General features: G+C 55.5%; 1 protein-coding gene across 6 annotated transcripts in view; it reads right to left on the bottom strand.

Annotated features, from left to right (window-relative positions):
- Window positions 1-17,794, bottom strand: part of HR (HR lysine demethylase and nuclear receptor corepressor) — a 42,526-nt gene continuing 24,732 nt past the window's right edge. For 5 of the 6 annotated variants that reach the window (XM_039527556.1, XM_039527561.1, XM_039527559.1 and 2 more), the window contains 17 exons: window positions 16,221-17,304; window positions 13,537-13,732; window positions 10,820-11,049; window positions 8,907-9,056; window positions 8,066-8,161; window positions 7,492-7,613; window positions 6,889-6,970; window positions 6,195-6,355; window positions 5,590-5,805; window positions 5,001-5,223; window positions 4,203-4,278; window positions 2,765-2,895; window positions 2,096-2,215; window positions 1,877-2,016; window positions 1,383-1,559; window positions 742-870; window positions 1-136 (listed from right to left, as the gene is read on the bottom strand). In XM_039527556.1, coding sequence (XP_039383490.1) covers window positions 74-136; window positions 742-870; window positions 1,383-1,559; window positions 1,877-2,016; window positions 2,096-2,215; window positions 2,765-2,895; window positions 4,203-4,278; window positions 5,001-5,223; window positions 5,590-5,805; window positions 6,195-6,355; window positions 6,889-6,970; window positions 7,492-7,613; window positions 8,066-8,161; window positions 8,907-9,056; window positions 10,820-11,049; window positions 13,537-13,732; window positions 16,221-17,304 — 3,396 coding nt within the window. In that variant the 3' untranslated portion in view covers window positions 1-73. The remainder of the gene's footprint in view (window positions 137-741; window positions 871-1,382; window positions 1,560-1,876; window positions 2,017-2,095; window positions 2,216-2,764; window positions 2,896-4,202; window positions 4,279-5,000; window positions 5,224-5,589; window positions 5,806-6,194; window positions 6,356-6,888; window positions 6,971-7,491; window positions 7,614-8,065; window positions 8,162-8,906; window positions 9,057-10,819; window positions 11,050-13,536; window positions 13,733-16,220; window positions 17,305-17,794) is intronic. The other variant, XM_039527558.1, reaches the window with a different exon arrangement.

Raw genomic sequence — 17,794 nt, 5'->3', positions numbered from 1 at the left:
TTCTGCTTCCTGGACTCCTGGAGGCCCCGGTCTGAAGCCAGCCCCGTCTCCACGCTGCATGCCTGCCAGTGCCTTAAGTGTAGCCCTGCAGGGTCCCCACTGCCTCCCTCACAGCACCATACACCATGCTGTCCATCTGCAAGGCAAGAGAAAGAAGCAGGGTTCAGACACCGACTTACAAGATCATTAAGGCATCACCGTAACTCCGTACACCTCTATAGAGCATCTCAGCTCAAAGGACCCCACGGCACTTTGCATCAATGGGCCTGATTCTCCTCTCACTCACATACGTGTAAAGCAGGAAGAACTCCACTGAAATCATTGGAATAATGCCAGAGCCAAGCCAGCCTAAGGAAGGCGAGATCAGGCCCTTTATATGGAGAAGCCACTTCGCCTCAGACCAAAATGCAGCCAGCTCTAGGGTAGAACACCACTGGTGGACATCAACACTGCAAAAGCAATCCCGGAAGCAAAGAGCAATCATGTATTCACTTGAAACTGCAGGGGGATTTTAAAGAGGCAGAGCACAGTTATCCACATTAAAATCTGGGCATGCAGGATGCCAGGGTTAATACTCGGACTCTTGCAAAAATTACTTGGGTATCTAACGGCCACAAATAGTCTCTGCTTTCAGCACTGTGGGGGGCCCCCAGCACCCCTGAATTCAGGAGTGAATCCCCAACAACTGGACTTTTGGGGAGAGGTGGGATGGTGGCTGTGGTGGGGAGGCTAGCTCCTGACCTGTGCACGAAGTCTCTGTACCGTGCCGGCAGGGTCTGTGGTCTGGGCTGCGAGCCGGGCCGAGCGGGCAGCGTTCTCTGGCGAGAGGAATCTCTGTGTGACGCTGATGGTACTGCTAAGGCTCTGCACCTGTCGTGGGGGAAGGAGAGCGTGTGAGGGAGCTCAGGGGTGCCCAGGCAGCATCAGAAGGGTGGGAAGGCACCATCCTGCCAGAGGAGAGAGCATTACCTTGGAACCGGGCATCCAGACATGGGGATATGCTGCATGCACTTGCTGATCAATGCACAGATAAAAAGCCTCCAAGGAGGTAGCGTGACCTAGTGGATAGGGCACTGGGACTTAGGAGACCAGGGTTCCATTCCCAGCACTGTTGCTGGGTGGCCTTGGGCAATCACTTCCCCTCTCCGTGCCTCAGTGTCCCCATCTGTAAAGTGGGAATAATGACACAGGCCCCCTTTGTAAAGCACTTGGAGCGCTCCTGATGAGAAGTGCTAGATAAAAGCTAGACATTATTATTAAGGAGAAGACTCTCAGCTTTGGCTAGGGTAAAAGGTGGTAGCAGTTATTAGGGGCACCTACCCCCACCCAGGGGCAATTGCTATGGGGAGAAGGCTAAGGTGAATCAGAGCTGGGCTCCTGACCTGGTGTGGAGCCCCTGTTGGCACCAGCACTGCATCCCCCAGGAACTGGAGCAGGGTCCAGCCGCTCACGCCACATTCCTCCCGCAGCCTCCTCCGCAGAGACGCATCCAAGTAGCAGCTCCTGTGGCCATTCAGATCCAGCTGGGCCGCCCCGTCCTGCCCTTGGGCTTTGCACACCTGCCAGAGAAAAGGTGGAGCTGACATGAGATGAGTTTGGCAGGTCTCAGTCGACAGCTTGCATTGCAAAAATCTGGTGCCCTCCCTGGGGTTCCTTTGTGGGAAGGCTCAGCAGAGAAGCCTAGGGCTGAGTGGGACACACGCAGACTAGATCCTGGGTGCAGTCCTAGGAGGAGAAATACTGTAAGTAGATTTCTGGGCCTTCTGGGAATGGACTCCCGGAGCAGTCCCTGGGTGAGAAGGAGAAGAACCAGAACGGGATTCCTGGGCCCATCTGGAATGGACTCTGGGCACAGCCCCCTGCAAGAATCACTCACCTTCTGTAAGAACCCCTCGATGCAGTCAGCATCCTCCGCTCGGAAGACGTGCCACAGGGCTCCTGCCCAGTTCCTCGTGTTCCAGAGCCGCTCCTTAAGCACATCATCAACTCCATCGTCTTCCACCCTCCGGAGAATCTCTGTGGCACAAAGGGAGGGGTATTTAGGCTGAGGTGGTTTGCCAACAACCTGGAGCCCAATCAGTTCCTGGAGCCCTACCTTTCTGGGCACTGTGCCCGTCCAGCGGGTACGCCCCAACGTACACCAAGACGCTGATGGAATCTGTCGCCTCCACTGTCAGGTTTTTGGTCCCAATGGTCCTGTCCTCGGGGGCCACACCTGGGAATCAGGAGCAAATGTCCCGTGAGAATTCAGCTCAGTTCATGCACTGGCCCACCGGCTCCATCATCTGAGCTGGGAAGAGGCTGCTTCCCAGCCTCTGCTGTTTCCAAAAAGAGGACACTGTGGCTTTTAGAGCTTTAGTGAAGAAACAACAGGCCTGTGTGCATACAGAGCCTAGACAATGGGGCCCTGATCTCAGTCGGGGTCTCTAGACACTACCATAACGTGCATAATAAATGATAATTCCCCACTAAGGAATCCAAGCAGATCTATTGACTCTATTGTTGGAGACCAGCAGAGAAACAGATCAGCCTCTTGTAAATACAGAGGCATCAAAGCAGGGCAGTGAGGATAAGGTACAGGACTGACAGTCAGGACTCCTGGGTTCTTTCTTTCACAGAGTCCATGTGACCTTGGCCAAGTCTCTGCCTCAGTTTCTCCACCTGTCAGTGGAAGATAAGGAGGCTCGCCCTGCTTTGCGAAGCACTTTGAGACATACAGGCAGTACAAGAACTATTTAAAATGCAAGTGGAGAGCAGGACGAACCATAGGCAGCACAGATCTGAGGACTCAGCCACTGCCTGCCTTGGCTACCCGGCAGGTACGAAGCTAAGTTCATCTTTCCATCATGCCCGCAGTACTCCAGCAGTGGCAAACTGGCATAGAGGTTTTCAGCCCTGTGGGAGAGAGAAGACCGTAAATCCCAAAACTAGAGCATGTCACACTCTCACCCCGCAGCTTGTTTTGCTGTGATTCTCCCAGCTGAGGGCCAGCCCTGGGAATTCAGTCTCTATCATACAGGAGCATGTTCTGAGGAACTGACATTGGGAAGGAAGGACAGGAGCAGAAAAGGTGATGCCTTCCCACAGCTTGCAGCCAGCCTGCAGGAAATCACACACAGCCATACTGAGTATGTCTACATTCAAAAAAGTTCTCAACTGGTTAGATTGGGAGCTTGATCCTCTGTGTAAAATGAGTGTGAATCCCACCCCGAGACATGGTGCAGGGCAATAAGGTGCAGGACTCAGAGTCTGAGCTGGAGTCTCCCTCCCATGTGGGGTGCTGCCCTACAGGACCCCCTTATAGGGATCTGCAGCTGGGGCTGCCCTGCTGCATAAAAACAAAGTCCAAAGAGCCCCCGTGTATTGTGCTGTGGTTTCCCTCCCTTGGGACCCCAGAGTGCACTCCTGTAACGGCAGTGGCATGGAGGCTGCGAGGAGACTATCGCTTACAGCCAGGCTGCCACACAAAGCCAGCAGACCAAGAATACTCCGTGTGCCCAAGTGGAAAAGCCAGGTCCTGGCAGTGGCTGCCGCTGCCCCAGCCGCTCACCAGCTCCTCACCACCTCCTTCCAAAATAAAAACACATGGATGTGAAAAACAAGGCTTGTTTTTTCCACTCCGCATCCCACTGCAGCGGCGGGCTTAGGAGCTACTGGGAAAGTGGCAGGCAGAGGGAGCCACGACAGGTTGGCTCAGCCCAGCACTCACACAAGGGGCGGGTTCATCCCTGGGAGCTAAAGCCACTCTAAGCTAAGCCTCCTTCCCCAGCTGGCTCCGGGGCTGCCCATGCAGTGAAGTAGCTCAGGGGATTTGGAAAAGCCAGGCCTGGGCACTCGCCTGGGGAGTAGAAGATGCTACCCATGTAGTAGCTGCCGATCATGGCAGGTTCACTGAGAGATGCACTTCCATAGTGACCAACCATGTGCAGTGGAGGCCTGGTTCCATGTACCTCCATGCTAATGGTTAGTGGCCTGCACACAGGCCTGGGGTCCAGTCCCAACTCTGACCCTGAGGTGAACCTGGAAGGGTCCTAGCCCTACCAAGTGGGGAGGAGATGATGTGAGGGAATGGATGCGGAGGCAAGGATGGGGGCAGGAGAGCGGGGAGACAGATGGATAAGGGTGAGGCGAGCCAGCACGGAGGGGGGGAGCCGGGGGCAGGCGAGTAGGTAGCTTTTTCTCTGCCCCCAGTATCCACATACCTGCACATTGGCATATCCCCAAAGCCGCTCTCCAGCTTGAGCAGGTTCCCCCCACTGTTCTCTGTCTCCAGGCATTCTGTAAGGAAGAGAAGAGCAGAGTCTTACAGACAACCAGGTCTCCCACTTATGCAGACTGCGGGGAACAGGGTGTCTTGCCCGGCAGAGCCCCTGAGCACCCCAAGCCTGCCTTGCTCCCCCAGCTTTACTCCCGCTGTAACTCAAAGCATCAGACCTTCCTCGGCAGCAGGACGGTGCAAGTGTCAAGTGAATTCCCCCTCCACATGCAGCCAGAGCACAGAAGCCGGTGCCCACACTCACTGTTAGAGAAGTGGATGCTAGGTCCCTGCAGTTGCCCGTGCTATGCCCAAGCCCTTTGTTTGTTTGTCTGTTGTCTGCACACTAGGGGGAGGGGAAAATAATAATAATGGTCTTGTGCCTTTTTTTTTCAACTTCAACTGACTTTACTGCAGCAGAAAGGAGCCAGATCTCTCCCCCGACACCCTAGAGACTGGTAGCTTCCTCTCCACAGTGTCCTGCCAACAGGCCTCAGCCCAGCCCCAGAGGGACCCTTTCTAGGGGGTGAGGAGGGAGGGGCCCAGTCAGTCCTTGGCCTCTCTGCTGTGGCTGCCACAGAGGGGACCAGCTAGTGCTGGATTTGTGACGTGGGCATCTGTCTACTAGGCACTGCACTGAGACCCAGCACCCTCCTTTCTCACAAGTCCCTGCCTCACCTGTGGGCGCCCAACGGAGCCAACCCCTCCTCCATGCTAACCCTCCGGCAAGCTCTCAGCCGCTTACTGGCACTGGAGGCAAAGCCGTCCCAGAAGTCCTTGCTGCTGATCCTTGTCCAGCCCGGCTGGCTTCGCAGGTTCACCGCCTGCACCTCCTGCCCATGCTGTTCGTGGCAGAATGACCCGGGCTCCCACAGGTTTCTCTTCAGTGTCTTCTGCAGCCCTGAAACCAAGACAGGCTGCGGGGGGGGCAGCACAGGGGAGGCGGAGGTTACCAGGCTGGAGCGTGCCTAGAGAGTGTGCAGGAGATGTCATCCCTAGGAGAAGGGCATGGGGGGGCAGAATGGAATGCTATAACCCTGGGGGGGCGCAGAGGAGCAGACCAGGCTGCTCCCAGCACTACTACGGGGGACCCTCAGACAGCAACCCCAGTGGGGCAGTAGAACCAGCCCCTTCCCCACAAAGCAGTCCTGGATCAAGCCCTCCTCTCTGTGTGGCACTGAGCTGAGGGAACAGCCTGGCCAGCCCCCCGGCCAGCACATCACTAAGGACTGTGGGACCCTGGTCTGGCACTGACGCAACAAAGCACACAGGTGACTGGGATGGGATGGGACTGAGGATACAGCCCAGAGAGACCCTGGTGTTACCATCCCTACCTCGCCCTGCCTCCAGTGCTCCTGGAAGAGCCTGTAGTTGCAGGAGTGGTTTGGATCGTGAAGCCACAGGAGTCCCCCCGGGGCCAGGATGCAGTGGGAGACCTGCAGCTCGGGAGGGCTGGGGCTCCGCAGCTCACACTCTGAGTGCTTCTCCTGGATCTTCCTCTCCACCACCTGGGCAATGATGCTGTCCAGGATGTTGGTGATCCGGTTGTCCTGTGAGGGCAAAGGACCAAGGATGAAACCTCAGTGTCTCCACAGCATCCTTATCACCCTCTCCCCTTCCCAGGCCCCCTCTCCCCAGGGACCTGACTGATAATCCCTCCCATGGAGTGAGCACAGCCCCGTCAGAGCCAATCTTCCCATGAGATCCAATCTCAGGGACCCGGGATCATTCACCCTGGAGACGGGCCTGGGGCACGGAGGTCGGATCTGGGATCGGATCAGATCCGAATCCAACCCCCCTCCCCATACAGGGAGGCCTGAGTTGCAGAGCTCAGATCCAAGCCTTGGAAGTGGGAGGCCCAGCCTGTGTCTGAGAGGAGCCCCCCAGCAGCAGAACCAGCAAACGAACCCACAGGGCCCCGGCAGCGGCCTGTACTCACGCTGGGCAAGGCCGGGGAGACGGGCGCGAACGCCATGCGGACGCCGTTCTGCCCCAGGCACAGCTTGATAGCCGTAGAGGTCAGGAGCTCACAGAGGGTGGACGTCTGCACTGTGCCCTTGGGGCCTTGCTTGCTCAGCGGGTGGACGGAGTCTGGGCTTTCTAGAGATGGCGGGGAGAAAGGGGAAGGGTTGGAGAGACGTCACTGATGCCCTTCCCCCAGGGGACTCTGAGCTGGGTGTCCCACAAGGGCAGAACAACAAGTCCACAAGTGCCCACAGGAGACCCTGCTCCCTCAGGCACAGAGCAGGTACCATTAGGAGCCATGCAAGCTTCTCTCTCTCACCTCTGTAATCTGCCCTACAGCCCCCTGGGCTCCCCATTGCACCTCAGTCCTGCCCTACCGCTCCCCCACCCCCGCACAACTACCCAAGCCCTGGGTCTTTCCTGGTCCTGTCCCAGGCTACCCTACTTCCCCATGTACATTGGGGAATCGCACCTCTCCCGTGGTGTCTTCTATTCCCACAGAGGTGGTACAGCACATGCACCCGGCCCTTCTCACCCACCCCCTCTGTTTCCCAGGGGCTGCAGAGGAGGAGGGCTGGTGTGCTCCCTGCTGCATCAGTTTGGAGGCATGCACAGAGAGCGTCCGATCCTTCTGTGCATGCAGCAGAGACAGAGGCAGCGAGACCTACCTTCCTTGATTACCCTTGAGCCATCTGTCTCTCCGTTGCTGGCAGGTTGTAGTGAAGGTGTCATGTTCCCCATCTCCTCCTTCTGAAACATCCAAAGTGAGGGGTCCATGAGGGCACCCCATGTAGGACCATCTCCCAGCCCTGCTCCCCGAGACACCCTCCCGGCAGGGCTCCCTAACTATTCCTCCAGACATCAAGCTGAGACTAAAGGCACTGACACCCCATGCCTCATGGAGCCCGGCAGGCTGGGGCCTGCTATTGTGGGATACCCCATATATTAGAGAAAAGAGCAGCCCCGCCAGGGGGGTACCTAGCCAGGAGTGAGATTCAGGCCCCCAGCCATAGCAACCCCAGCACTGCTGCTCCCCACGGCGCTTCCCTGTGCATGCCGGGCGCTGGGAGTTACTATGACTACACCTCTGTTGCTGCCAGTGTTTGCTCTGCAACCTGAGCTCCCCATCGCCCCCTCTGAATGCCAAGCGGGGTGTCTCCTACTCATACACACAGTTCCTTTTACATCCACACATTTTCCCCCACCCGTGTTCTCCCTGCCCCCTCCCATCCTGTCCTAACAGACCCCACTCGGGCTGCCCCCAATCGTACCTGTCCGCCCACCATGTTGCCAGTGAGGCTCTTGCTCAGGATGCTCAGTCTGCAGGGGCAGCGCGACTCGATGTCAAACTTCACCTGCACTTCGTGCATCAGCTTCCAGAGCTCAGCCAGGACTAGGAGAAGGATGGAGATGGGTTAGAGGAGGTGGCAGTATGAGAGGTGACAGCCCTGCTGAGCAATAGAGCTCCGCACAGCTCTGTCCCAGCGCTCAAAGCACTGCAGGAGCTCAGCAGGTAGGAACTGGGGTGAAAGAAGGAGCGGGAGCCCGGTCTGCAGAGATCGTTGTGACTGCAGCCCCTGCCTCTCCAGGCAGGAGGCGCTGCAGGGAGCAGGGTGGGAACACTGGCTATGGAGAAGCTCCCAGAAGGAAGCGCTGCAGGGAACAGCTAAAGGAGCATTGGATTAGATGCTTCCTTTTCGATTCCAGGTGCCAAGTAGGGTTCGTTTCCCCCTAAGCATAAAGCACGGGAGTGGGGAGCCCTGCACAGCCCATTTGCAGTAGTCGGACACCAGCTTCTCCTGCTCTTTGCCCAATTGCCTGGGGAAGCACTAGGGGGTAGCTCACCGTGGGTGGGAATGAACTGCGCAGGGATGAGGGACAGAACGTCATGGCCCTGCCCTTGGACACACTTGGCCGACTGCACAGACTCCTCTGCCAGGGCTAGAGAGAGAGAGAGAGAGAGAGAGAGAGAACATGGGCACCAGTCACTGCTGAGAGCTGGCAAACTCACAGGGACCAGAGCTGCTACCTCCACCCACCCTCAAAAACTCTTCAAACTCGGAATTTTGAGATGGCTTCAAAGTCAGACACTAGATGCAGTGGGAAGCTGAAATCCAGTTGCAAATTGTACCACTTGAGCCCTCTACCAATGTCAACAGAGACAAAACAGCTGCACCAAGGATTCTGTCCATTCCCTTCCCACCCCCCCACCCCCACTTAGCCCAGGGACTTGTCTGGGCAGGGTTATTGGTGTAATTACACTAGTGCAAAGCCCCAGCACAGACACACTGCGCCAGTGCAAACTGAGGCTTGCTCTCTCTCGTGCAACACTGGTGCAGTCATGCACTGACTTAGCTACAGAACCATGCTAGTGCCATGGAGGAAACAGGCTTAAGCTGCAATTTGGCTCTGGATTCTGCACACCCCAAGTTGGGGAGCTGCATGTTCAGATCTGGAGCTTCGGCTCAATGGAGGGACCGTTTACAAAATTCAGGTTGAGGACCAGATACAACCCCTCCCCCCACTCCAGCAATCAGGGCTGTTTGGACTGAGGGCATTTCTGGTTCCATTGTAAGCTATCGTACAATGCCGTACATGCTTTCAGCTGACCTCCTGGATGGTTATAACCGCCCCAGGCCCACCCCCCAACACGCTCCTGAAGTGCTTGGGGAACCCGGTGCGCTACCTGGGCTGGCTCGCTCTCTCTTGGTCCGGTAGCACTCCAAGCACAGCTGGAACCCACAGCTGGAGCAGCTCCAGTGAGCATTGAAGAGGCCGTGCTGGCAGGCATCGCAGGCCTGCAGGGCGCCTTTCCCTCGCCGCCAGGCGGTCACCCCTGCAAGCAAACAAATGCCTTCAGTGGCTGGACCCTCTGCTCCGGGACAAAGGCCCTTATCTCTCATGGGACTCAGGCACTATGGACTCCAAATATTTGAGGTGTAAAGTCTGGGGCACAGGGGCGCCTCTGTTTCCTGCCAAAGGCCCTTCTGTTTGGATTGGAAAGCAGCACAGTTGCTCTCATTCACCACCACTGAGCTGCTGGGAACAAATTATGGGGGTCTCCCTCCCTCCCCTCTCCTCCCTCCCCGGCTTTACGGCTCCAACCATGTCACCGCTTTGCCTCCCCTTCATCACAAAGCTTCTGCCCGCATGGAAGAGCATAACCTGGACACAGCTCTGCCAAGGCCTTCGTGACCCCACTGCACTAGGGCTACACTCCCCCCTCTTCCCACACAGCTCCCCCCTGATCCCCGAAACTGCTCTACAGCATTACTGGCTTCCCCATGCGGCCCCACCCTGACCCTGGCATGGCACAGCACCCTCCCCTGGGTGAGCAGGGAATCTGCTTTCCACATGGCATGATCACACCCTGCTCTCCACGGCTCCGTGGCACAGAGGCAGCACCTCTGTTCTACACCAGAGTGGAGTGGAGTCTCCATGGTCACGCAGTCCTGGGCTCCCACACACAGTGCCCCAAGGTTCCTCTCCATCTCCTGCATAGTGGGCCGAGTCCATTCTGTCTTCTCCCCTGTGACTGCAGGGCACCGACCCTCTGGATTCGGGACTGGGGGTGGGGGTTGTTGCTGGATGCATGTGGATAGCTCGGGTGAGGCCTGCAACACTGCCACCAAGCCAATGAAGGGGAAAACCACCTCAAGCCTATGGGCCAGATTCTGCTCTCGCGGACAGGGGTGTAAATCCAGAGGCGCACCCCCCCCCCCCCCAGTGGCTCCAATGCAGAATCTGATCGGATGCACTGGAGACAACCAGCAGAGGGGACGGGGCAGAGCAGCACTTCGCTGTGGCTCCCTTCTGCAGGCACAAACCAACCTGAGCCACGTGGGCTGTGAGTGACCACAGCGCGAGACCCAGGGCAGAGAAACCCCCTTGTCAGCACAACCCTTTGGGAAATGGACTGAGCCGAGAAACCTCTCGCTCCATCAGACTCACGGGGCCCCACTGGGCACTGCATTGCCACTTGTGGGGTCACTGGGCACGGTCAGGAGGAGTGACTGCTGCCTGCGTAATGCACCGGAGCTGCCTTTGATCTAGCTTGATCCAAGCTGGCCCAAGGAACGATAGCAGTGAAGTTGTGGCTGCTCGGGTGGGTCTGCAGGCTACTGCTGTGTGCCCAGGACCCCGGGTGCAGACTCAAGGAGCCACGGCCCATGCTGCTGTGGTTTCTCTGCTCGTTTTCAAACTAGCAAGATTAAAACCATCTGAGGCACGTCTACACATGCTGTAATCACACCTCCCAGCTGCAGCGCAGACACACAGTCACCTGCGAGCTAGCCTGGCCTGCCTCTCCCTTCTCTGGCCCCCAGCTTCGCACCAGGGTGAGTTCACCATTCGCACAGAGCTTCTCCTGACTCTCACCAGGGCCAGTGACAGAAGGATCAGTCCCAGCGGGTGCAAAATGCAACAAGAATCACTATTCCCGGCTCACATTTCACACCCTCTTTGCCTGGGGGTAAGCGGTGACCCCAGGCACGGGAGTGTCTAGCCTCCGTGGAATTCAAACCCAGGGTGTCACACGCTGCAGTAGGTGAGCATCTCCATGACCCAAAGTGGTCCCCAGCACTGTTGTTTCCGACTTACTTTCATTTTCCCCTTGCGCCCACAGCCAAGCCTCTCTGTCTCTCCTGATGGCCTCACAGAACTGGTCCCCCAGGACGGAGAGGAGATACTTGGCGAGGCTGAGGCTGGTGCTGATGTCCTGGGCCCTTCTCTCCCTGCTGGAGATCCTCAGGCATAAACTCTCGCCCTCAGCTTCGTCCAGCGTGGAAAATCCATCCACGCTCAGCTCTCCGCTATCACAGAACGTCAGCCTAAAAGCAGCACAGAGAGGACTCAGCTATGGTCACAGCAAGGAGAATATTACAAAGTCAGAGAATCCAGAAGCTGCCAGGCCAGCTACCTGTGGCCAGCAGGCAGGCAGCAGGGCCTTAGAGTTCCAGGGTCAGGTTTCCTGAAGGGATAAAGCTCCAGAGCCCATAATCTCAACCCAAACTTCCCAGATTAGAAAGCCAGAAGGGACCACTGTGATCATCTAGTCTGAGCTGCAGAACACAGGCCCGAGAACTTCCCTGAATTAACTCCTCATTGAACGTGAGAAGATCTATTAGGAAAACATCCAGTCTTGATTCTAAAACTGCCAGCAATGGAGAATCCACCACAGCCCTCGGTAACTTGTTCCAATGGTTAATTACTCTCACTATTAAAAATGTGAGCCTTATCTCCAGTCTCAATTTGTCTCGCTTCAGTTCCCAGGCATAGGCTCCGGTTATACCTTTTTCTGCGTGACTGAAGGGCCCTCTCTTACCAAATATGTGTTCCCCAGACAAGTACTTATAAACCAGGGGCCGGCAACCTTTCAGAAGTGGTGTGCCGAGTCTTCATTTATTCACTCTAATTTAAGGTTTTGCGTGCCAGTAATACATTTTAACGTTTTTAGAAGGTCTCTTTTTATGTCTATAATATATAACTAAACTATTGTTGTATGTAAAGTAAATAAGGTTTTAAAAATGTTTAAAAAGCTTCATTTAAAATTAAATTAAAATGCAGAGCCCCCCAGACCAGTGGCCAGGACCCGGGCAGTGTGAGTGCCACTGAAAATCAGCTCGCGTGCCTCCTTCGGCACGTGTGCCATAGGTTGCCTACCCCTGTTATAAACTATGATCAAGTCATCTCTTAGCCATCTCTTTGCTAAGCTAAACTGATTGGGCTCCTGGCGTCTATCACAATAAGGCGTTTCCCAATCCTTTCATTCAGTGGTGCCACCGAAACCTTGTGTGGGCCAAACAGATTCTACATATTTTGATAAGATTTAAAGTCACCTGTATTGATTTATATTTTAAGTTCAGCTTGTTTCTTAGGTATTTAGATAGAAACAACCTATGTCCAGTATTGTCTATTTACACACTTATGTGAACTAAACTGTTGTAAACATGATGACAAAATGCTAATTACTCGGCCTTATGCAATACTCTGGTGGGCCACGTACGGCCCACGGGCTGTAGGTTGGGCACCCCTGCTAATTGTTCCCATGGCTCTTTTCTGAATCCTCTCCAATTTATCAACATTCTTCTTGAATTGTGGGCACCAGAACAGGACACAGGATTCCAGCAGCAGTCACACAAATATCAAATAGAGTCTGATAAAATAACCTCCTTCCACCTATTGGACATTCTCCTGGTTATACATCCCAAGGGTTGCATTAGTCCTTTTGGCCACAGGGTCACACTGAGAGCTCACATTCAGCTATTATCCACCATGACCCCCACGGATTTTTCAGAGTCACCACTTCCCCCAAACAGTCCCCCAACAGAACTGGCATCCGGTTACAGCATTGGGGTGAACACACTGACTAACAAACAGCACCATCCAATCTTTAATACACCCACTGGCAGAACAGACAGAACAGCAGCCCTTACTGTATCAACCGCACCCCTCCTGGTTTTGGCTGGAGGGCTCCCATCCAAATACCGGTTAAGCTCAGCCCCATTAGGCTGTGAGATCTCCTGTGGTGGCAGGTGCATAAGGCTATATAGAGGGGAAGGTTGTTGCCGTCTATGAGGTACAAGGGGGTACTGCCCCCCTTTCCCTGCCTTCTGCGATGGTTTGACAGTGTCTGTGATTGCAGCCAACTCTAGAGGTCTGCACGTGCAGTGTGTCAGTCCAGCACAACCTTTTCTTACTTGTCATTGCATTTTATGTCCGTTTCTCAAAAGCAGAGCCAGGCCAGCCTGCAGGGACAGGAGGTGACGGACGGGAATGCAGCAGCATGGAATGGAAGTGGAGAGGAGTTGGGATGGGATGGGCATTATTTGTGTTACCATGGTACTTAGGAGCCCCAGGCATGGACCGGGACTCCATGGTGTGAGGTTCTGTGCAAACACAGAACAAAAAGCTGTCCCTGTCCCAAAGACTTTGCAATCTAAAGGCAGGATGGTGCCCTACATCAGATCCTCCAAGTCATTTCACATTCTTGTTTTAAATGTCCAAGCAATGCGACTCCCACCCTGTCCCTGGAGAGCAGACTCCGCTGCCCAGCTGATCTCACTGTTCGGAAGCTCTTCCTGATATCCCAACCTAGTGTCTCCTTTTGTAATTTAAGACTCGCTTCTGCCCTCTGCTTCCTGGGGGCTGCAGGAACGAGCCAATGCCCTGTGTGGGAGAGCCGCTGCCAATAGCAGCCCAGGCTCCCCCAAATCACAGCACAGGCTCCCCCCCAGACTCGTTATCTTGCAGGCCCCAGGGGTGCCACTTCTCAGTGTAACAGGAGAACTGAAGAGGACAGCCGCACATGTGCTCACCTTCGGAAATGCAGGAGCCTACAGAAGGTTTCCACAGGTTCTTCCTCCTCCTCCCGGAGCACAGCGCCTGTCCCGTCCTTGGAGGCACAAGCACAACACCTCTCAATGCAGTCAGGGAGGGCCATACATGGAACGCTCTGTAGGTATCGCTTCTCCTTCTGCTCTCCAGCATCCTCGCCATTGCAACTCAGGAGCCCTGGGGAAACAACGTGGGGTTGAGCACCTGCTATGAAGACACCGGCCAAGATTCCTCACAAAGGTCCTTGCACACCTCGTCTGGGGGGATGCACCAGAAAGACAGCCTAGCAGACTAGTGCAGTGTCACCACGTGAACTTATGGAACCCTAGAAGGCAGCAGAATGTCTGATCACATCTGAGTCATTCCCCAACAACACCCAAGCCTAATTCTGCCCCATCTCCTACCAGACCCTCAACTGCTCTCCGGCCAAGCTCCCCTCATTCCCTGCCACTGAGGAGAGTGGGTAAATCAGGAAAGATGACAAGGCAAAATGAACAGGCCTCACAAGAGATGAGCTTGGCCCAATGTAGCTGAGATCCCCTGGAGGTGTCAGAGAGACATAGAGAGAGGTGTGGCTGCACAGAGGGTGGAAGGTGGGGTGGAGAGGTAGGTCACTCAAGGCAATGGATGAATCCAGGGGACCAAACAAGATCCTGTGGCTTCTGACACTAGTTCCCTCCCCCTGCATCCTGTTGGCTTCTGCAGCTCTGTCCTCTTCCATATGCTTGAGGCCAGGGGCGACTCTAGCTTTTTTGCCACCCCAAGCACGGCAGGCAGGCTGCCTTTGGTGACGCACCTGTGGAAGGTCCCTGGTCCCGCGGATTCAGCGGCATGCATGCGGGAGATTCGCCGGTCCAACAGCTTCAGCATACCTGCTGCTGAATTGCCAGCGCATCCGCGGGACTGGTGGACCTCCCACAGGCAAGCTGCCGAAGGCTGCCTGACTGCCACCCTCTCAGGGACCAGCAGGATGACCCCGCGGATTGCCGCCCCAGGCACATGCTTGGAGCGCTGGTGCCTGGAGCCGCCGCTCCTTGAGGCATCTCACTGGCTCCCATACACTGAGCGTCAGATTCAAACTGGTCATCTTTCCCGGCCCTACTTCATTCATATCTGCTGCCATCTCTGACTTGGTCTCCTTTCACATTCGCTTCCCTGCTCCCTCGACCTTCACCGATGAGCCAGCCTTAATGCCCCTTCTCTGTCCTCTTCACACAGGCATCTTCGCCCCTTCTTTTATGCTGCCTCTTACGCAGGGTTCTCATTTGACTGCGAGTTTTGCAATATTTGGTGTCCCCCCCCCGCCAGCTCCAGAAGTCAAGTGATTACAGGAGACTCTCAGCTTGCATTTAAAACAAAAACACACAGTAACTTTCTAGCCCTTGTGGTGGGGGAGAAAAGCTTGAGAACATGACCTGAGCATGACCCTAAAGGCTCCAGAACCAGAAAGCAAAGAAAAAGCACCCCAAAATAATTATCTGTAAATCATCTCATGATTTTGGGGGGCCCTATTCATGATTGCTGAATGCTTGGAGTTGGCAACATGCTGGGAGTTGCACTTGGAATGCTGCCCACGACCCCCCCACCCCACCCCACCCCACCCCAGTCCCCATGCCGTATTCAAGTCCCTCCAAGAACCACTAGACTGTGTCCGTCCCTTACTGAGTAACCACACGATTACTCTTGTTTAATACCTGCGTTGCCACTCACGATCGGTGCCCCCATGTGCTGGGTGCTGCACAAACACCCAGGAAAACGTAGCCCCCTGCCCCGAAGAACTTGTGCTTAATGTCCCCCTCCCCCTCCCTCCCAGCCTAGCCTTTTAATGCCATGCTCGTCTTGCACCATGGTAATTTGCCTGGTATGCTCTATGGGGCAGGGAATGGGTTTGGAATGCTGTCTCCCATGCAGAGAAGGAGGAGGGGAGAGGGCCAAGGAGGGAGCCATGGGGCTCTAACAGCAGGAAACACTAGAGAAGAGTTCCCCAGTCCTGCACGCTCCCAGCCCAGCCGTTTTCTAAAGCATTTGAGCTGCTGTGGAAAGGAAGGAGACCTGGGGAGACATCTTAGCGCCCCCACCCCCCCCAGCCAGGCACTATGAGCAAGGATTTAGGGACAAAGTCCCATCTCCTTCTCTCCTGGCTCCCTCCATAACCGAAGAGCAAAGTCAAAGCAATTGCAAATCATGGGCTTTGCTCTTGTCTGACTGTCTTTCTGTGCCTGAGCGCACACACGTGTGTATGTACAAGTATGCACGCATATTTTTCATGGATGTCTATCTTGCTGGGGTGTGTCGTTGCATTCTTGTGTACCTGCTTGTGTGTGTGTGTTTGCGTTTGCACGCGTGTTTCTCAGGAACCAAAGAATGGGAATTGAACTGTATCCTTCATCCATCCGCCCACACTGTCACCGTCGAATCTGAATGTCTCCGGCCCATTGAAAGTTACCCCAGAACATAACTAGCCTATGCCAACGCTCTGTGCTGGAGTCATTGCTCTGGCCCGCGGACCAGGCCAGCTAGCAAAGGCTGTTCAAGCTGCCACTCTGCAGGGGCGTCTTCTGCAAGGATGGGGCAGCTGCAAAGCAAGAATTAGCCCCACACCACCACGACTCTGGCCTAGCATCCCCATTTGTCTGCTTGGCTACACAGGTTCCATGCTTCTTACCTCCCTCTCCTGCATCTGCTTTCCTTCCCATTGCTGGGAGCACGTCCCTCTGCTCCGGGGCCTCACAATCCTTCCTCGTGGGATTTAGCGCCTCCTCCTCTGCTACCTTTGAGCTCCGCTTTGCTGAATAGCTACCCCTGCCCACGCATGGGCTCCAGAGATCCTCCCCAGAGACATGGCTGTGAGGCCGCTTAGCTGTCCGTTTGCCAGATCGGTCTGCTTCTTCGGCACTCTCCTGGCCTTCCCTCTTTAAATCTTTGAACCTCAGAGGTAAACCCTCTTTGATCTGACCAGGAGCCCCTTTGTCCCCGAGGCAGCTAGCAGGGCATCTGAACTGCTCCGAGTGCCTGGTCAGCCACGTCTTCTTCAGCTTGGTGTGGTGATTGCTGGGAGGGCAGGGCAGCAGGGAGGAAACCTTGCCCCGTTGGATGCCATGTCCTCCTAAGGCTCCATCTACATCTCGGTATGGCCCAGGCATCTCATTTCTGGTGCCAAAGGAGTTGACAGCATCGCAGCCTGCCCCCTGGCACCTCTTGCAGCATCTCAGGGGGCAGTCCCAAGGAGAGCATTTGCAGGGGAGAGCATGAGCTGGAAGCACCTCCATCCTGGATGGGAGCTCTACTTTGGAAAGGGCAGGGGGCTGGGCTCTGTCCGTCAGCAAAGAGCCAGAGGATTCCTGCAGCACCACAGGGGAGCCAGGCTTCAGGCTTTGGTACATGAGGCTTTCGTCTTTGGACTCAGAGGGCCTGGCCGGTGCTTTGCTGAGAGGATAATCCAGAATCAGGGGCCGGCTGGACCACAAACTCTCTGCCACCTTGTGCTTTAGGTAGAACAGCGGCTGACCCATTTGGCCATGGTTGTTAGGAAGAGTTTGGTCACTGGGAGGGGCCAGTGTCATGCACCCCCTCTGCTCAGCTCCCTTCCGCGTGGGCTCCACATAGGTCACCTCCATCTCGCTTTCTCCATCTCGCTTCACCTTCCCCACCTCGTACTGGCCGAGGAGCCGAGGCTGCGCCCGGTCAGGCATAGGGGCCAGGTCCTTTCCTGTGTGGGGAAAGCCAGGATCCTTCTTCTGGTAAAACTCCTAGAGGTGAAACAGCAAAGCGCTGAGTGGAGTCAGTGGGGAGGGGGGAATTTTAGGGGGAGACGAGTGAGGGGAGCAAGTGTGTTTGGGGGAACAAGCGCAGGCCCAGCGGGCACACCTGCCATACTAACACCTGGGTTTGTGCTTACAGCACTGGGCCGGGAATCAGGATATGCGGCTATGCCCCAGACTCCATGTGAGCCTGGGCAAGTCTCACAAGTCAGGCCTTGCAGACGCGCTTTGCTCCCACAACTTATTTTAGGTTCTTAAATGGGAGCGGCTGGGTTCTGAGCTCTTTAGGAAATCTGGCCCCTAGTCGCTCTGTGTCTCAGTTTCTCCACTGGTAAAATGGGGATAATACTCCTTCCTTTCTCCCTCCCTGTGTGTCTGGACTGTTTGGATTATAAATTCTCTAGGGCGGGCACTGTCTCTTACCACGTGTCTGTACACCACCCAGCACAACGGAGGGGGCTACTGGAATATGAATAAA

This window comes from Mauremys reevesii, linkage group 2 (assembly GCF_016161935.1).
Source record: "Mauremys reevesii isolate NIE-2019 linkage group 2, ASM1616193v1, whole genome shotgun sequence".
NCBI lineage: Eukaryota > Metazoa > Chordata > Testudines > Geoemydidae > Mauremys > Mauremys reevesii.
This window is presented reverse-complemented; position numbering and strand designations above follow the sequence as displayed.